Source organism: Megalobrama amblycephala, linkage group LG19 (assembly GCF_018812025.1).
Source record: "Megalobrama amblycephala isolate DHTTF-2021 linkage group LG19, ASM1881202v1, whole genome shotgun sequence".
In the NCBI taxonomy this organism is placed as follows: domain Eukaryota; kingdom Metazoa; phylum Chordata; class Actinopteri; order Cypriniformes; family Xenocyprididae; genus Megalobrama; species Megalobrama amblycephala.
The window spans coordinates 21,268,921-21,286,629 of record NC_063062.1 but is presented as its reverse complement, the minus strand read 5'-3'; the positions used below and the strand labels follow the sequence as shown (position 1 = coordinate 21,286,629).

The window sequence follows — 17,709 nt, the reverse complement described above, 5'->3', positions numbered from 1 at the left end:
CGAAAGGCCATTCATTATTATTTTATTTTTTTCTTGTTTTCTTATGATTACAACTACTTTTTTAATGTTTAGATCCCGAGAAACAATTATGTCGAGATAATGAAAAATAAATAAAATATTGCTGCATGCTTGACTTCCGTAACAGGGAAACTATGCGTTTTTCCCGAGTGCCTGCCTAGATATATTTTACTATAATGCATTCATTTATTTTGAAGAGTATGAACTATTTTTACAGGACCTGTAGCTTATAGCTCGAGAGGGCGAAATATATGATTTATGCAAGTTTTATTAGCCTACTCAGTTTTTTTAGTGCTAGTTATTTATTTATTTTATTATTATTATTATTTTGCATAAACTAGCCTACGAATTATAATGACACGGGATGTAATTTTGTCACAATGGCTATATATTTTACATAGACAAATAGTCATTTGTCTGAACTTATCCAATCGGCGTCATTTGGTTGGACATGGGGTGTAAAAATACTATATTGATAGTAAATAGTGTTTTTGAACCAGTAAATATACTGTATATTATAGTATTTACAACACTTTGTTAATTATTGCTACAGCATAGGCTGTAGTACTTTAGTTTGTACTACAGTTAACTGCGTGTATTGTAGTATAATATAGTTTAAAGAAAACATAGTACAGTATTGGGTAACGTAATTTGTTTATATTACTATAGTTGTTATATTACCACAGCAATAGCCTATAGAATTACCACAACAAATTAATTCAAGTATGGTTCAAAAACACTATAGTACTTACTATAAATTACTACGGTATTTTTTCACCTCACCTTTTTCACCTCAAATAGTTTCTTAAGGCTAGATCCTTCTTGTGCTACAAGTCTTGTTTAATAATTGATGCTCTTCAATATGAATAACGCAGAAGAGCAGGCACGCGATCAACAGCCTATTTTATTTAATCTCTCGCATGCCAAATTTCACGTGCATAATGTAAACCTTCGTCATAAAAGCTATATAATATTATATATATATTATATAATATTAAAATGACATAACCACTGCACTATCAACAGACAAGCAGAGAGAATACGTAGGCTAGACAGTGCTTGTGATATAATTAACTTTAATTTTAAGTGTTTGTTTTTTATAGGCTATCAACCACAGAAACACATGACTGCCTCAGCGTATATTGTATAAGTATAAGCTTTATATGCATTAATAAGACTACTTACTGACCTTGTGTAAACTTTAAAAAAAAAAAAAAAGTGTTAACCTGAAATGATGACTCTGAAGACTTTAAACTTTATAATCATTTTATTGACCACAGACACTGTAGCCACAACCTAATTGCAAAACTAAATCAAGTGACTAACAGATACATCAAATAGAATAGCGAATGTTAGCTAATAGTTATCGCTAGAAGTGAGTGGAAGATTGCTTGGAGCTTTTTACAACGAACTAGCAAGCATATTCACACAAAGAAACGTTAAACAACTGTTAAACAACTTAAACAATACACTTACATTCATATACAATACATATCTCTTATTGTTTTTCCGGAAATATCCCACTCGATTTGAGCAAATCAGGTAAAGAGGTTGAAAAACACCTATTCCCGTGTGATAACACCCCAAAGTTGGGAACCGCCCCTTTTTGTTCCGCAGAGACCTCCTTCTCCTGCACTGACAGCTGCTGTGATTACAAAGAGAAAGCGCGGTGCTCACTTTCTGCGTAATTTATTCACAATTAAAATTGTTTTTCTTAAGATTTTGTGAGTACCTCATACTTCACATTGACAAAATTTATTTTTAAACCTAGTTATTTTATGTTTAATATTTAGTCAAAAACGAAGTGAAAAACGATTAGAGGAAATGGCTGATATATGCGCAAATAAATGCTACTTTGCCGCCACCTGCTGGTTAAAGTGGTAATTGATCTTTTTTATTTTTAAATAAGTGTTTTCTATCAAATGCTGAATTTCCTACATTTTTTAACGTTTGGTTTTACAATGGGGACAATCTCAGAAGGATGAATAAATAATGTTTGTGGTCATCACATTAAAAATAACATTTGAAGTGCTGGGGGAAAAAATGCGTGTGCGTGTCTAATTACAGACATGGCGTTTTTAAACGGTCCCAATAGCTTCGTCTTTATTGCAATCAATAAAACTGGTTTATTGGCAAATTAGGTAAATGTGATAACTGCATTAAAATATGAATACAACATTAAAAAGTCAACCATTGATGGTTTTGTGACGATGTACAGCGACTACAGAATGAACAGCTAACAGTTCACTGGAAATGCCCGAGCTGGCTTTACGACAATCCGGAAGAAACTGTGCATTCAGGCGGGGTAAAATTCGCGTTTTTGGCAGGCTCCTGGTAAAAATTCGGAGGGGTAAAATTCGCGTTTTTGGTGGGGCTCCCCTGGTAAAATTCGCATTCCAGGGACTAAATATAACGCTATTTTGGGTCGATTCAACCCACGGCAACAGTTGCTGAAGTAACTTATAAGGTGGTGGACATGTGGTACCTGTTACCCTTTTCAGCGTTGGTAGAGAGGGCCCAATCACAGTCGTTTATGATTACTGGATGATAATATTTTAAAATCATTATTTGAAGATTATGTTTCACAGTATTAGGCTACTGCATTTAATCATTCGGTTTGAGTTGACAAGCGTCCTCTAGAGGAAGAACACTTAAGCCATTCATTTTAAATGAAATTCTGCAAACTGTCATATGTTTCATCTTAAAGGTGTTGTGTAAATTTTAGCGGGCATCTAGTGGTGAGATTGCAAATTGCAATATAGAGAAGCTATGGTGGTCAACACGGGACAAATGTTGTCGACAGCAGAGAGTAGCTAGTCAATCAAACGCGCTCTATAGTGCGGATTGTCCGTTTAGGGCTGCCGTAGAAACATGCCGGCGCAAAATGGCGACTTAACATGTAAGGGGACCCGTGGTGTATGTAGATAGAAATGGCTCATTCTAAGGTAATAAAAACATAACGGTTATGTAGGTCTTTATACACCACTGAAAACATAGTTATGTATATTATATTGCATTTCTGTCAATAGATTCTCCTAAAGTTTACACCTTGAACCTTTAAACAACCCTTTTGTGAGACTTCTACACTAAATAGACCAAAATAATAATAATAAGAAGAAGAAGAAGAAGAATGATTGATTTATTTGACTTTTGCTAGATGAAAGTAAAAACCTTTATTATTGCACTGACAAACAGTGAATACAGGTAAAGCAGGACATTTTGATAATTTGTCATGGATGTTGTTTTAAAATATGCCATAATTTTAAATAGCTACAGATCTCCATTACACCATACAGAATAAAAGTATAGAAATATGTAACAAAAAAACCTAAGTCTCCGATTTTACTTGTATTCACCATATTTTATGTATAGGTACCTGAACACACCACCTTTATTTTATTCATGTGTCACTGATAGAAAAACAAGAATGCATATAGGTTTACCAGGATTGTGTCAAACGGTATGTTATACATTTTATTTAACATGATATTATACATATCAGAGCTGTTACCTTTTGAAGCCAACAGATCAATGATCCAAGATTGGCAGTCAGTGTATTCAAATGAACATACTATAGATAGATGTTAGATGTTAAGTCAATGTTGTCATATAAGCTATGACTCACTACATACAAAAGGTATGAATTTCCTAAATCTTTTACTGTTGTTGATCATAAATATCTACAACAAAATAATGATATACAATGTAAAGATAGTCATTTTGAGGAAGTGCAGGAGATTTCCATTGTAGTGCTATAAACCAAATTGGTCACATATCAACAGATTGTATGTAGAATTACACATCTTCAACACGGTAATGTTATGGTTTTCATTTAATGTAGTCTCATAAATATTTCGATAGACTGAAGATGTTTGAGAAACAATCCATTTTTGCAAGACAGAAGCAATTCAATTAGAACCAAGACCATGAGAATGTCTATGTAACAAAAGTAGGCACTTCAGGCAATTTCTGATGTTTGAGACAGGCGATTGCCATTCACATTTTGGCCTTTAGAGGCACCATGTTGAGGGACAGCACAAAGTTCTCCAGGGTGGACAGGTATTCCTGAGGGTGGATGCGCAGATGACCTGCATGAAGAGATTCCTTCCACTTTTTGCTCTCGACAGATAGGCCTCGATTCCTCCAGAACTCTACCATCTTCTCCATGCTCTTGTAATCGCACAGTGCATCGTTCTCAGAGAAAAAGAAGAGAGCAGGTGCGTTCACAGGAGTGTTCCAGAAAATGCTGATCGCTTGGTTAAAGTAGTCAACTGTCTGGTGTTTAAAGACACGGAAGTACAGAAGGCTAGCCGTTCTCACGAGACCTTCCATCCGGGGAAACATGGTTTTACCTAGGCCTGGACAACAAAAAACAAACCCAAAAGAATTAAGCAAGAGATTTCAGTGACTACTAGACAATTAAAGTTCATCAGGATAAATTCCTCTATCAAGTTTTTTAGGCCTTATGTAGTTTGAATACTTGAGTCGTTTGATGTTTGAAAGCTACAAGGTTGCTAGGGTTTTTTGTGTGGTTGTTAGAGTGTTGCTAGGTGGTTGCTAAGTTGTTCTAGGTAGTAGGCAGATAAACATACAGACTTACAGATAATGGTACTGTAAGACCCGCCCAATCGGCCCAACAACGGTTTCCCATAGGGCGTGGAAGGTTTCTTGCGCGTTCGCTCTTTTCAGTGGCAAAGTAGTTTAATTCCAATTAAACTTTTATCTGGACTCCATTTTATTATGACCTCGAATTTAATTTAGAATGCCAATTGATTATTGGTCATTTGTATAATAGTTTAGCTACACATTTGATTATTCTATTTAACTCTTCACTCTTATTGTACTCGTTCATTCGGATTCCTATAACGCTTTGAGTCTCGCACCAGCCGGGCATACGATCTCATACGCACAATCTCGTCAGTCTTGGTCATTAAACAGAGGCGATGACTAATATTCTAGAGGCTGTACCCACTTTGCTCATTCTAGAATATGTTATTTAGTCCCCATAGATCTGAACACACTGAATTAAAGTAAAATCATTTTTAACCAGAGGCCATGACCATTACCATAGAATCAGGCTGACCAATTTAGCTTCCTCTGATGGTAACTTTATATAATCATGCAGTGGTTTTCCCACAGACACTTAGAATAATCTTACAATAATCAGAGGTTGAGGCCCACCCCTATTTAGATTGGTCAAGCAATGCTCTGTTGCTCTAAACGGAAAAAACATTATTAGCCTAAACAGTCTAAGTATACATAACTAATGCCAGTGTGTTAGTTGGAGCTCTAAAATATCAGTTGGTGTGCCCCACTGCTCCACCTAAACTGTATTTTAGTCTGTTACTAACCTGAGCACAGATTTATGGGGTTATGGACTTATTGTAATCTACTAGAGTCGATAATTTCTGAAATAAGTCAGAATTAAACCAAATTTAACAATTGATTAGTCAGGTAAATGTATCATGCCTATTACATAATCAATTCAAAGATAATCGATACAAAACATCAAATGCTCAGAAATAGGGGTGGGCACCATCGAAAGCAAAATATCTCTTAATACTCTTAAAACCTTTATTACCTTCTGGTTTACTTTTGTAGGAATGAGACCTTTGTACCAGTCGCACTGGGACATTTCAAATGATACCAAACATGTATAGTGTTGTATGATAACGGTTATTGATTTTTGGGTGATTTTCAGGTCACCTCCATTTGTAGAGAGAAGAGATGGCGGAAGAGGGGGTGAAGGAAAGGAAATGTAGATTAAGACGATACTGAGTTGTGATCGGCTCAGTGTGACTGTGTCTCGGATGGGGATGCTAATTTTGCAAGCGAGAGTTCAAATGTTAATTTCCTTTGTTGTCTCAAAAGTTTGGGGTCACATTAAATTGATCAAAAGTGACAGTAAAGACATTTTATATATATTGTTACAAAACATTTCTAAAATCAAATGAATGCTGTTCTCTCTATTAATCATAGAATCCTGAAAAAATATATATATATCACCATTTCCACAAAAATATTAAGCATCACTGTTTTTAGCATTGATAATAATAAGAAATGTTTCTTGAGCAGCAAATCAACATATTCAAATGATTTCTGAAGGATCATGTGACACTGAAGACTGGAGTAATGATGCGGAAAATTCAGCTTTGCATCACAGGAATAAATTACATTTTAAAATATATCATAATAGAAAACAATTACTTTAAATTGTAATAATATTTCTCAATATTACTGTTTTTACAGAATTTTTGACTAAATCAAAAATGGTGAGCCTAAGAGACTTCTTTCAAAAACATTAAAAATTTTAAAAAGTACTGTAGATAGAGTCAAAAATGTTTTAAGGATTTTACAAGTAGTAGTGTTATGCATTACAATTTACATTAAAAAGAATTATGTGTACATTGTGTTTTATTTTTGATGAGGTAGTACCAAACCTTTATTTTACAAGCATGATTCCTACATCATAACTTCTGGGAAATGTGAAGCTTTGGATGAGAATGTATATTGCTTTTAAACAAGTTTAAAATCAAACCTGACAAACATGATACGAGTAATCAAGTAACCTATAAGTATTAGCACAGGCCGAGTGATTTATATGGTCTATGACTCAACATTTGGTCGTAGTGCCAACTTTATTTGTCCAGTACATGTTTAGCATCTGTTATGGGAGTTGCTCTACAGGAACAACACTCCTACACATGCATATTAAATTACAAAGAAGAGAGGTTTGGAAAACAACACATCTATTGTGTACTACTAGGGCTGGGTGGTATGATGGTGTATTTTATAGAGAATTCACTGTTTTAGTTTATTGTTGGTAAGTTTTTTTGTTTTTTTTTTAAAGCAATTAATACTTTTACTCAGCAAGAACATGTAAAACTGACAGTAAAGACATTTATAATTTTATAAGAAGTTTTTATTTCAAATAAATGTTTCTATTCATTAAAATAATCCTGAAAAAATATATCACGGTTTCCACAAAAATATTAAGCAGCTCAACTGTTTTCAACTGATAATAATAATAAGAAATGTAATTTGCGCAAATCAGTTTATTCGGATGTAGCATGAGCATTAGAATGATTTCTGAAGGATCGTGTGACACTGAAGACTGGAGTAATGGCTGCTGAAAATTCAGCTTTACCATCACAGGAATAAATTACATTTTAAAATATATTCAAATAGAAAACCGTTATTTTCAATTGTAAAACATTTGTAATATTGTAGTAGATACACTGCATTTATGTAGCTATTATGTTTGGGGTAATGTAAAAATGCAGATCAGGACGTAGGTCAAAAGAAGTCAAAAAGAGAAAGAATTGTTTGTACAACTGTAGAGTTTGATTGTTGAACATTACGACTTGAATGTACAGCACAAATAATGGTACCTAATATAAAAATAGTCATACCATGATGCAAGATTCTGTTCATACCATCCACCCCAAAGTGTTAGCAGTACAGACTGAAAGGTTTATATATAAACATATTTACACGGCAATCTCTGTACATACCAGTGGCCATATGCTCCAGTGATCCCATGACCAGGCTGTCGTAGATGTGACCCCTGATCCTGTTTGTCAGGCCTTGGTAACGCTGGGTGTCTTTGGCCACATGTACAAGCACCTGAGAAAATGTATATCCCCCTATGGACAAAGCATGGACCAGTAGGGGGCGCTGAGAGAAGCGCTCGCTTTCTAATAATTCCAGCAAACGCCCACCATACTCCAACCCCCAGCGAGGCCACAAGAACTGGCTCACCTCGCTTTCCACTACGAGTACATCAAAGCCCGTGCTAAAGTAAATCTCACAGTATTTCGCAATAGCTTGTGGTCTAGAGCCTAGCCAGGGCAGTAAAAGCAATATAGGTTTAGGCTGACCAGTTGAAAAGCTAGCCGTAGGAGTCCCATCGACGTCACTGGTGAAGAAGGTAATCTGTTTACTGATCTTGTGTGCAGTGACCCCAGCCATGGTGACCACTTTGGAAAGCATGACAGCAGGTGAACTAAAGAAAGAGCACAGAAAGAACAGAAGTTCATTTCTATAAAACGTCACATCTGCCTTCAACTCACGTGTCCGCTGCTGCCACAGAAATACACTCAAAAACACCTGAACTCTAGAAATCTGCCGCTTAAGGAAAAATCTAATCTTCTGGATGAACAACATGCTGTATTGCCTGAATTCTTGCATTTGTCTGAATCGATTAAAACAGCGCATTTCTCAGTCCTGACACTGCACATTTTGGATGTCTTCAAATCTTACAGACCCAATTCAGGCCATGGTAAAGAAACCCTCTCCCCTGGGAGACAGCAATCTACAACTTATGAAATACTAAATATTTAAGTGTTGCACCATTATACTTGATCAGAAATGTAACCCTGAATATAAAAAAAAATAAAGGTGAAGTATGTAACATTTTTATGTGAAAATATTAGGGTTGCAAAATTCCGGGAATTTTCAAAGCTGGAAACTTTCCATGGGAATTAACGGGAATATATGGGAATTAATTAGTCTGGCTATCACCAGACCAAGCTCAATTTAAAATTGAACATTGGTCTGGGGAGTTTGCTATGTATTTCCTACTGCACAAGAGGCGTGATCAACGAGCATTAGTCACGCAATTGGATAGTCCTTCAACCAATTTGATCAACGATCCGGGTGACATACTTTGCAGAGCGATGCGAAAACTCCAGACAGTCTCAATCAGCATCAAGCGATTTGTGCAAAAAAACATGAAAGTGATCGGTATTTACACCCACTCGAGCAATTTGTTTGCTAACTAAAGAAGTCATTCAGCATCGTCGAGAGGTTAAAAGGCGACTCTGATAGCCTACTGTTCTGGTTCAGTGTAAATGAACGAGGAATATAGCCGCCCTAAACTACGTCATTGTCATGACAACCAAAAAGAATTCCAGTCAGCTCAGGCGGCGCGAGATTCAAGAAGCAGGGAGACGAAACATAGAACAAATAATAAAAAATATTGTCTACCATCAAGGGGCATTGAAGTAAGAGAGTCCTGTACTCACATTGTGAAGCAAACCACCAAAATAACAGCAGAGAATCATTGTGTGTCATTAATCGTTGTTTGTAATCTTCCTGTGAAGAGACTGTCGGATCAACGCTCTGCTACATTTCTCTCAGATAAGGTAAATGCTTAACACAATCTGCGTCACTGTGATTGTGCATTGTTATTTTGGAGTGACGGTCGTGCGAGAGACGGGTAGATCAGATAGAGTTTGAAAGCTGCTTGCCGTATCTTCTCTATCATCATCGTGTTATACCCGCCAATAGGGAGCAAGGTGGATAAGCCAGTCTGTGATTGGTTCCCGCAAAAGTGTAACAGCGCAGCAGAAGTGAATGCACGGTTTCCAGACTGACTTGCCGAGTGAAATCAAATCGCTGGCAGATCAGGCTGGGTTTTCCCAGACTAGGAATTAATGGGAACAAAATTGCAGGTTAGCCTATAACGGGGTACTTAAATGTAGTTGAAAAAACATCTTGCAACATAATTTTGGTTAAAACAACCATATTTAATGCAATTTTGGTTTAATTTTTGCCCTGCACATTCCTCACACAGCACACTACTTACTGCAGGGCTATTGAGGCCACACCCCCTGCATACACTGTGCATTCCCCCAGTCCATAACATGCACATTTGATCAAAAATACAGAAAAAAATAAATAAAACTGTAATATTGTGAAACATAACTACAATTTAAAATAATGGTATAATTGGTATAAATGGTATAATAATTGATATACATAAAAACATAATTTACTCCTGTGATCAAAGCTGAATTTTCAGCATCATTTCTCCAGTCTTCAGTGTCACATGATCATTTAGATATCATTCTAACATGCTAACACAACTGTTTCCAACAATGATAATAACGAATAAGTATCAAATCAGCAAAATTAGACTGATTTCTGAAGGATCATGTGACACTGAAATAAATAACACATAACAATTGCTGCAATAAAAATATATTTAATATACATATTTACTAAATTAGAATTAATTGAATGTGAAAAATAAATAACTGTTATTTCATGTTATGACCAAAGAAAATGTTTATATTTGTTTTATATGATACATTTTATATAAATATTATAAATCTGTATAAATTTCCCAAAATTTCCAATTAATTCCCATAAATTCCTGTTAAGTTTCCAAACTGGAATATTTCCAAAATTCCCCGTGGAAAGTTTCCGGAAATTTACCGGAAACTTTCCGCCCCTTTGCAACCTTGGAAAATATACATTCTCTTAATCAAGTTTGTTGTTCATTGACTACTATATAGATAGTACCTATTGTGACACAGAGTACAATGGCTTCTCAAACAAGAAAAAATGTATGGCGTGACTTTATTTTGCCCATCAGGGATTGATTGGATTGTTGGATGATTGTGGTTTGCTATTGCTATGATCTCATGGGAGTGGCATTTTGTCCCACCCTTTCGCTGATAAACATCATCAGAAAAGAGAAGTTATTTTAATTAAAGATTATGAAGGCACATTAATTTAAAAGAAATAATAATAATGACGTGTAGGGCTGGGACAGTTGATCGTTGAATGATTCTGGATCGATTCTGAGATTTTCTGAATCCATCGGGATTCTCTCTCAAATTGATTCTGAGCTTAGTTTTTAACAGCAGATGGCGCTGCGTGCTTTAGAAACAGCCGTACTCTGCTCTCTTCCAATTCCTTACTCACACCACTTGAACTTTCTATAAAATAATCATTCATAAAGTTCGAAAAGGTTGAAGCGAATTACAAAAGTGTTTGCAGTGAGCTGTTTACATTAATCTTGTGTCATAAAATTATGACACATACCCGAACGCAAGAGCGTTTTTCTTCGTCAGCATTTGAGCGTGCGGTTAAAAACTAGCCTAGAGCGCCATCTGCTGTTAAAAACTAAGCTCAGAATTGATTCAAGAATCACGATGCATTCGGAAAATCTCAGAATCGATCCACGAATCGAGATGAATCGATTTATTCTCCTAGCCCTAATGATGTGCACAGATTAGGGCCGTCAGAATTCCTCGATTAAATTTGAGGACTCGATATTAAAAAATCCTCAATTGCAATTTTAACCGACAAAATACCGGAAGTGGCGCATCCCACGGACGAGAAACATGAACCGCATTATTATACGGTTTTCAAAGGCTGCACAACAAAACAGTACAATGACAAACTCGCTTAAATACGTGCTTTTACATTTCACTTTGAAACCAAATCTTCCATAATCGTTTTGTCAGTCATGAGTGTGGCAAAATTGGCGAAGTGATGTGAAATCTGACTCATGCTGCTGATCTATGCCACGACTCTTGTTCGGCTCATGCTGAATTGAGCAGACGTGTTCAGTTTTTAATTGAAGGGTCTGTTCTCTAACTGAACTAAATGATTTTTATTACTATACAAAATCAAAATGATAGTGGGGGTGGTGCCGCAGTGGGCAAGTGATGTAAACCGGTGATGAGGATGAACACCGGTAACACCGACTATCACAGCAAGCCTACTGCACGATATATTAAAACCACTTAAAAATACAGTGGGTGTCGCAGTTCTACAATTATAGTGGAAGTAGCATTAATCAAATATTAAAGATTAAGTGGACATTTTAATTAAACGTTTGGCCGATATTAAACAAGGACTTGATCATACTGTAGAGTAGGGCTGCACGATTTATCAAAAAATAACATTGAACTTCAACGCAATTATCGCATAAATCGCATTGCGAATTTGATTCGCTTATAACGTACATTTGAAAAAGCAACATGCGTCAAACATCTTTCCAGACATGAGAAGTATTTATTAACATCTTGTCCAACAAAAGACAATATTTAATATGTTTTTACTCCAAACTCACTTCATAACGAAAGTTGAGCTTCCTTCTGTTAGACGATGTGGCTTCTCACACAGAATAAGGTAGTCGTGTTTATTAGTCACGTTTAAGGTTGCAAAATTCCAGGAATTTTCAAAGCTGGAAACTTTCCATGGGAATTAATGGGAATATATGGGAATTAACAGGAATTAATGGCAATTAACAGGAATTAATGGGAATTAACGGGAATTAATGGGAATAAACAGGGAATTTGCAAAATTGCAGGTTAGCCTATAACAGGGTACTTAAATGTAGTTGAAAACAAAACATCTTGCAGCATAATTTTGGTTAAAACAACCAGATTTAATTCGATTTCAGTTGAATTTTTACCCTGACATTCACACAGCACACTACTTACTACAGGGCTATTGAGGCCACACCCCCTGCATGCACTGTGCATTCCTCCAGTCCATAACATGCACATTTGATCAAAAATACAGAAAAAAACAGTAATATTGAGAAATATAACTACACTTTAAAATAATGGTTTTCTATTTTAATATACATTAAAATATAATTTATTTCTGTGATGCAAAGCTGAATTTTCAGCATCATTACTCCAGTCTTCAGTGTCACATGATCCTTCAGAAATCATTCTAACATGCTAATTTGATACTCAATTATCAATGTTGGAAACAGTTGTGCTGCTTAATGTTTTTTAGAACCTGTGATACTTTTTTCAGTATTCTTTGATGAATAAAAATGTAAAGAACAGCATTTATTTAAAATAGAAATATTTTGTAACAATATACACTACCAGTCAAAATTTTGGGGTCAGTAATTTTTTTTTTTTTTTTTTTTTAAAGAATTTAATACTTTTATTCAGCAAGGATGTGTGAAATTGATAAAAAGGTGATATTAAAGTGATATTGTTAGAAAAGATTTCTATTTTGAATAAATGCTGTTCTTTTTAACTTTTTATTCATCAATGAATCCTGAAAAAAGTTTTACAGGTTCCAAAAAAATATTAAGCAGCACAACTGTTTCCAACATTGACAATAACTGAGTATCAAAGCAGCATATTAGAATGATTTCTGAAGGTTCATGTGACACTGAAATAAACACATAACAATTGCTGCAATAAAAATATTTTACATATTTACTAAATTAGAATTGAATGTGAAAAAGAAATTTCATGTTATGACCAAACAAAATGTTTATATTTATGTTTGTATATGATACATTTTATATAAATATTATACATTTATATAAATATCCCAAAATTTTGAATTAATTCCCATAAATTCCCGTAAATTCCTGTTAAGTTTCCAAATTGGAATATTTCCAAAATTCCCCAGGTTAGGTTCCCGTGGAAAGTTTCCGGAAATTTACCAGAAACTTTCCACCCCTTTGCAACCCTAGTTACGTTTAATCAAAGCGTTTCAATCTTCTGTTTATTCAGCTACAGCAATATGATGCGTGTTCTCTTCTTCTGCGGCAGGGCATATTTAGAGTTTCTGTGCAAGAGCGCCCTCTGGCTTTCAGATGGAGAAGTATTTACTACTGATCACAGAGCCGTACAGCTCTGACAAGCTGCGCATAAAATAATTGCAGCCTTTGCCAAATCACGTGCGGTTTAATCGAGATAAATCGTGCAGCCCTACTGTAGAGTGTTACATCGTCAATCACCGAGCTGTTGGTGCCATCTGTAGGCATTTATTATAATACATAATGTACATAGGTTAATTATGTACAGTCAAACCAAAATTTATTCAGACACCTTGAACATTTCATTCATTTATACAGTTTATTCACTATAGTTTAAAAAAATGGTAATAATATATGATAAGATCTCAGAGTTAAACTGTATCAGAAAGAAATTAATCTTAATTATGTCAGATAACACTTAAGCAAAACATGTTCTGGTCAAAGTGTCTGAATAATTTTTGGTTAAATATTTATCAACTACTGGTAGTTCACTGTATGAAGAATTTTTGGGAATAATATGTCACAGTTTACTTTATTTTACTATCCTCACTTACATACATTAACTATAGTGTCCTGCACCCACTAGTAAATATATATCAAAAATATCAAAAATGTCTGAATAATTTTTGGTTTGACTATATATATTATGTGTATATTACATTATTTTACGGTTTTAGTCTTTTTCAATAAAACCATATGATTAGGCTCCCTGCCTTTGATACTTTATTATTATTGCCTCATTGTTATTATACCCGCTTAATGTCTTAAAATAAATCATTCACTTTAATGGTTATCATTCAATATTATATTGCATTATATTGCATTATATTATATTATATTATATTATATTATATTATATTATATATACTGCATTATATAAAAAAAAAAAGTAAATTTTGATTTCATGGTGACTATAAAGCTTTTAGACAAAGTATTTGATAACACTGACATTTACACATTTTGAGAGGACTTTATATTCAGCAATAAACTGATCTAAATTATGCATTTCTTGTGTCACCCTGTCACTGTTACATGCCAAATTCCAACAAACAATATCAATTAAAATAAATAAATGTAATTTTTACAGTGTTGAATTCATATTTATCTATATCCCTTATACATTTTAGGTTTGGTTCCTAATGTTACTAACATATTTAAATATGCTAATTATTTTGTTAATATATAACATATTTAATTATACTTTATTATAACAGATGAGAATTTGCTTCCTATCTAAAAAATCTCATGTCATGAAGGACATCAAAAATGTGTTGCAAATGGGAGCCTCCAGCAGCAGGATTGAGAAATAAAGATTAATTTGTGGTCAAAGGTCAAAGAACAAACACTTCAGAATTAGGGAACAAGCACAGATGTTTTTGGATTTTGATGCATGTCAAAACATTAGTGGTATGAGTGTGTTTCCATGATTCAAGCTGACATTGACCTTTCAACACAAGTGAGAGCACAGCACATACTGTACTCACATGCTTTCGCAAGTCTGAATCCAGCTACTTGATGCTTTCCATTCCACCTTAAATTACATGTCTGTATCTACAGCATTGTACACTGTGTGCAGAATTATTAGGCAAGTTGATTCTCTGATCATATTTTTTTTCCAAGCACATTTTACCAATTCCAATCTACATCAATCTTAATAACTACTATTAACACTGTTTTTAATCATTTATAAGTGATATATAATTGTTCATGAAGGCTGGAAATGAAAAATGCCTTATATTCAGGTGTGCAGAATTATTAGGCAGGTTTTCTTTTACAGGCAAAATGAGCCAAAAAAGAGATTTAACTCAGACTGAAAAGTCAAAAATGATTAAATACTCATGAGAAGGACGCAAAACTAATGCAATACTAGAAACTGTGAAGTTAAAGTATGACCAAGGGACAGCAAAATGCTCATTGGGTCAGCGGGGTCATACAAAAACAGGTGGAAAAGAAAAGACACGTTAACTGCAAAATAATTAAGAATTAAGGTGAAGAATTAAGTGTGAAACCATCAGGTACCCTTTAGTCTCCAGCGCCACCATTTTCCAGAACTGCAACCTACCTGGAGTCTCCAGAAGTGCAAGGTGTCAGGATCTCAGAGACTTAGGTTAGCTAAAGAATCCTAAAAAATGACCCGCATTTAATAAGAATCACAAGCTGAAGTGTTATAAAATACATGCTTGAGAGTGACTCCTGAAGGACCAGCACCACATCCTCTTGTACCACTGTTTGAAGAATTTATCTTCCAGAATCTGGCAGCAAGTTTTGGAAGATCATTTTTAGTCCATCTCTGCAAGACGGACATTTCAGGATAAGAGATGGACTAAAAGTGAACTCCCACACCTTACTGCCAGATTCTGGAAGATAAATTCTAAGATAAATGCATTAGTATTGCGTCCTTCTCATGAGTATTTAATAATTTTTGACTTTTCAGTCAAAGGCATTACAGGGAGGCATTTTTCATTTCCAGCCTTCATGAACAATTATATATCACTTATAAATGATTAAATACAATATTAATATTAGTTATTAAGATTGATGTGGATTGGAATTGGTAAAATGTGCTTGGAAAAAAAATATGATCAGAAAATCAACTTGCCTAATAATTCTGCACACAGTGTATGTATGTGCTGATTCTGTCATTTTTAGTGCATTAAATATGATAAAACATTTAATTGGCCACATAATACAAAAAGAGCCATCCAGTACCAAAAAATTATTCAGTAAAAATTTGCTGAGTATAATGATAATCCTGAATGAGAATGAGAAACAGCAATAGGAACTGGGCTGAAAGTTCAAAAACTGGATCAGTACAAAATGTTCAAAATGAGTATTTTCAGTTCATTAGACTGTGTATCATTACCCTTTTTCATTTTAACACATCCTTGAAAATGATCAAGAAAGACAAATGGCTCACTCTGTATTATGCCATATGTAGAAAAGCCAAAGATCAGCCGGTCTTGACTTTCTTGTAGCTACTATGCATGTGCTCCACGGTCAAAGTCAAAATGTCAAACAAAACACCAGTCTAAAAATAAACCAAACCTCATCATGCCTGATCATCTGCTGCTATCTGATGATGATGATGATGATGATGACTTTATTTTACGCTGCAGAAAATCACATGAAATCATGCTCAGTCAAAAATATGCTGCCACATTAGCGTCTTTTTATTTTATTTTTAATTATTTTTTAACAAATTTTAAAACACAAGTTTGGAATATAATCCTGGAATTCTGCTCCAGTTTATCCTTTCATATTGAGCTATTATGAGCAGTTATATGTCCTGTGGTAGTTTAAGAGGTTGTTACTTGTTGACATGACTAGCTGTCAAGTTAGCAACGCCAAACTAAAGGATAAAACCTCCAAAAAATCCTCGGTTTTTTCCCTTATATAAACTGTCGTAGATCTCTACTAGTCAGCCTATGTGTACGAATATTTTTCGTTTAACGACAATATGTCAAAAAACGCCAGTAACACAGATACGAGTGCGTTTCTTACCTGCTGTTGACAGGATTGCTGACAGGATTCTTCATGAGCAGAGGAAGAAGCTTGCGTGCACGAGCACCGGTGTTACAATATATTCTGTTCCACTGGGTGGCGCTTACGCGAATATTCATGATATCCTGCTATTGTGGGCGTGTCCTTGAGAAAATATTAGTACATGCTCCTCAAGTTGCAGCTGTTTAATAATTAGGGTGACCAAACGTCCTGTTTTCCCAGGACATGTCCTGTTTTCACGTCCTGTCCTGTCCTGTCCTGTCAAGGCCCTGTTTAAATAATTACCTCAGAAGTTCACATTTTGCATTGCTTCATTTCACAAATTGTTTTGAATTTTTAAATGTCTTTTCAATTTGAGTTACATTCATAGAGTAATTACTGTTATAATATTTAATGTAATTAATATTTATAATGGCTAGAACTGGATTTGTTGTTTTAAAAATTGAAATAAAAAACTAGGAAAAAATGAAAAAATCTGCAAAAAAAAAAAAAAAAAGTCAATTTTCAGGATAATATTATAAAGATAATTTTGTACAATCCAAATAAGCTTTACAGATCTTTAGAAAGGGTTTTAACAATGTTTGTCATGTTTTTCAACTGCACATGCACCTATAGGTCAATCAAGGTCAGTTACAATAACTTAGGACACTAAAGAGACCTTTCTACTGACTCTGAAAAACACCAGAATAAAGATGCCCAGGGTCTCTGATCACCTGTGAATGTGCCTTAGTCCTGCTGCAGGAGGTATGATGGGTTCATTATTATTCTTAATGAAAAACACTACAAAATAGTAGGCTACAATGACAAATTCTCTTATATTAAAGAGAACTATTTTGCTTTGAAACCAAATCTTTTGCCATCGTCTTGTCAGTCGCCTA

At 34.7% G+C, this 17,709-nt stretch overlaps 1 protein-coding gene across 3 annotated transcripts; it reads right to left on the bottom strand.

Moving 5' to 3' along the window:
- Positions 1–3,140: 3,140 nt before the first annotated feature.
- On the bottom strand, positions 3,141–16,983 carry si:dkey-5i3.5 (uncharacterized protein LOC565091 homolog). 3 transcript variants are annotated; one of them, XM_048168254.1, is made up of 4 exons: positions 16,832–16,932; positions 16,376–16,440; positions 7,533–8,023; positions 3,141–4,376 (listed from the first exon to the last, which is right to left on the bottom strand). In XM_048168254.1, exons 2-4 carry the CDS (start codon positions 16,381–16,383, stop codon positions 4,015–4,017), a joined length of 861 nt encoding a protein of 286 aa, XP_048024211.1. In that variant the 5' UTR covers positions 16,384–16,440; positions 16,832–16,932; the 3' UTR covers positions 3,141–4,014. The 3 variants fall into 3 exon arrangements, with proteins under 3 accessions (XP_048024211.1, XP_048024210.1, XP_048024212.1); XM_048168253.1 differs by lacking the exon at positions 16,376–16,440 and having other exon boundaries at positions 16,832–16,983; XM_048168255.1 differs by lacking the exon at positions 16,832–16,932 and having other exon boundaries at positions 16,386–16,440.
- Positions 16,984–17,709: the final 726 nt, after the last annotated feature.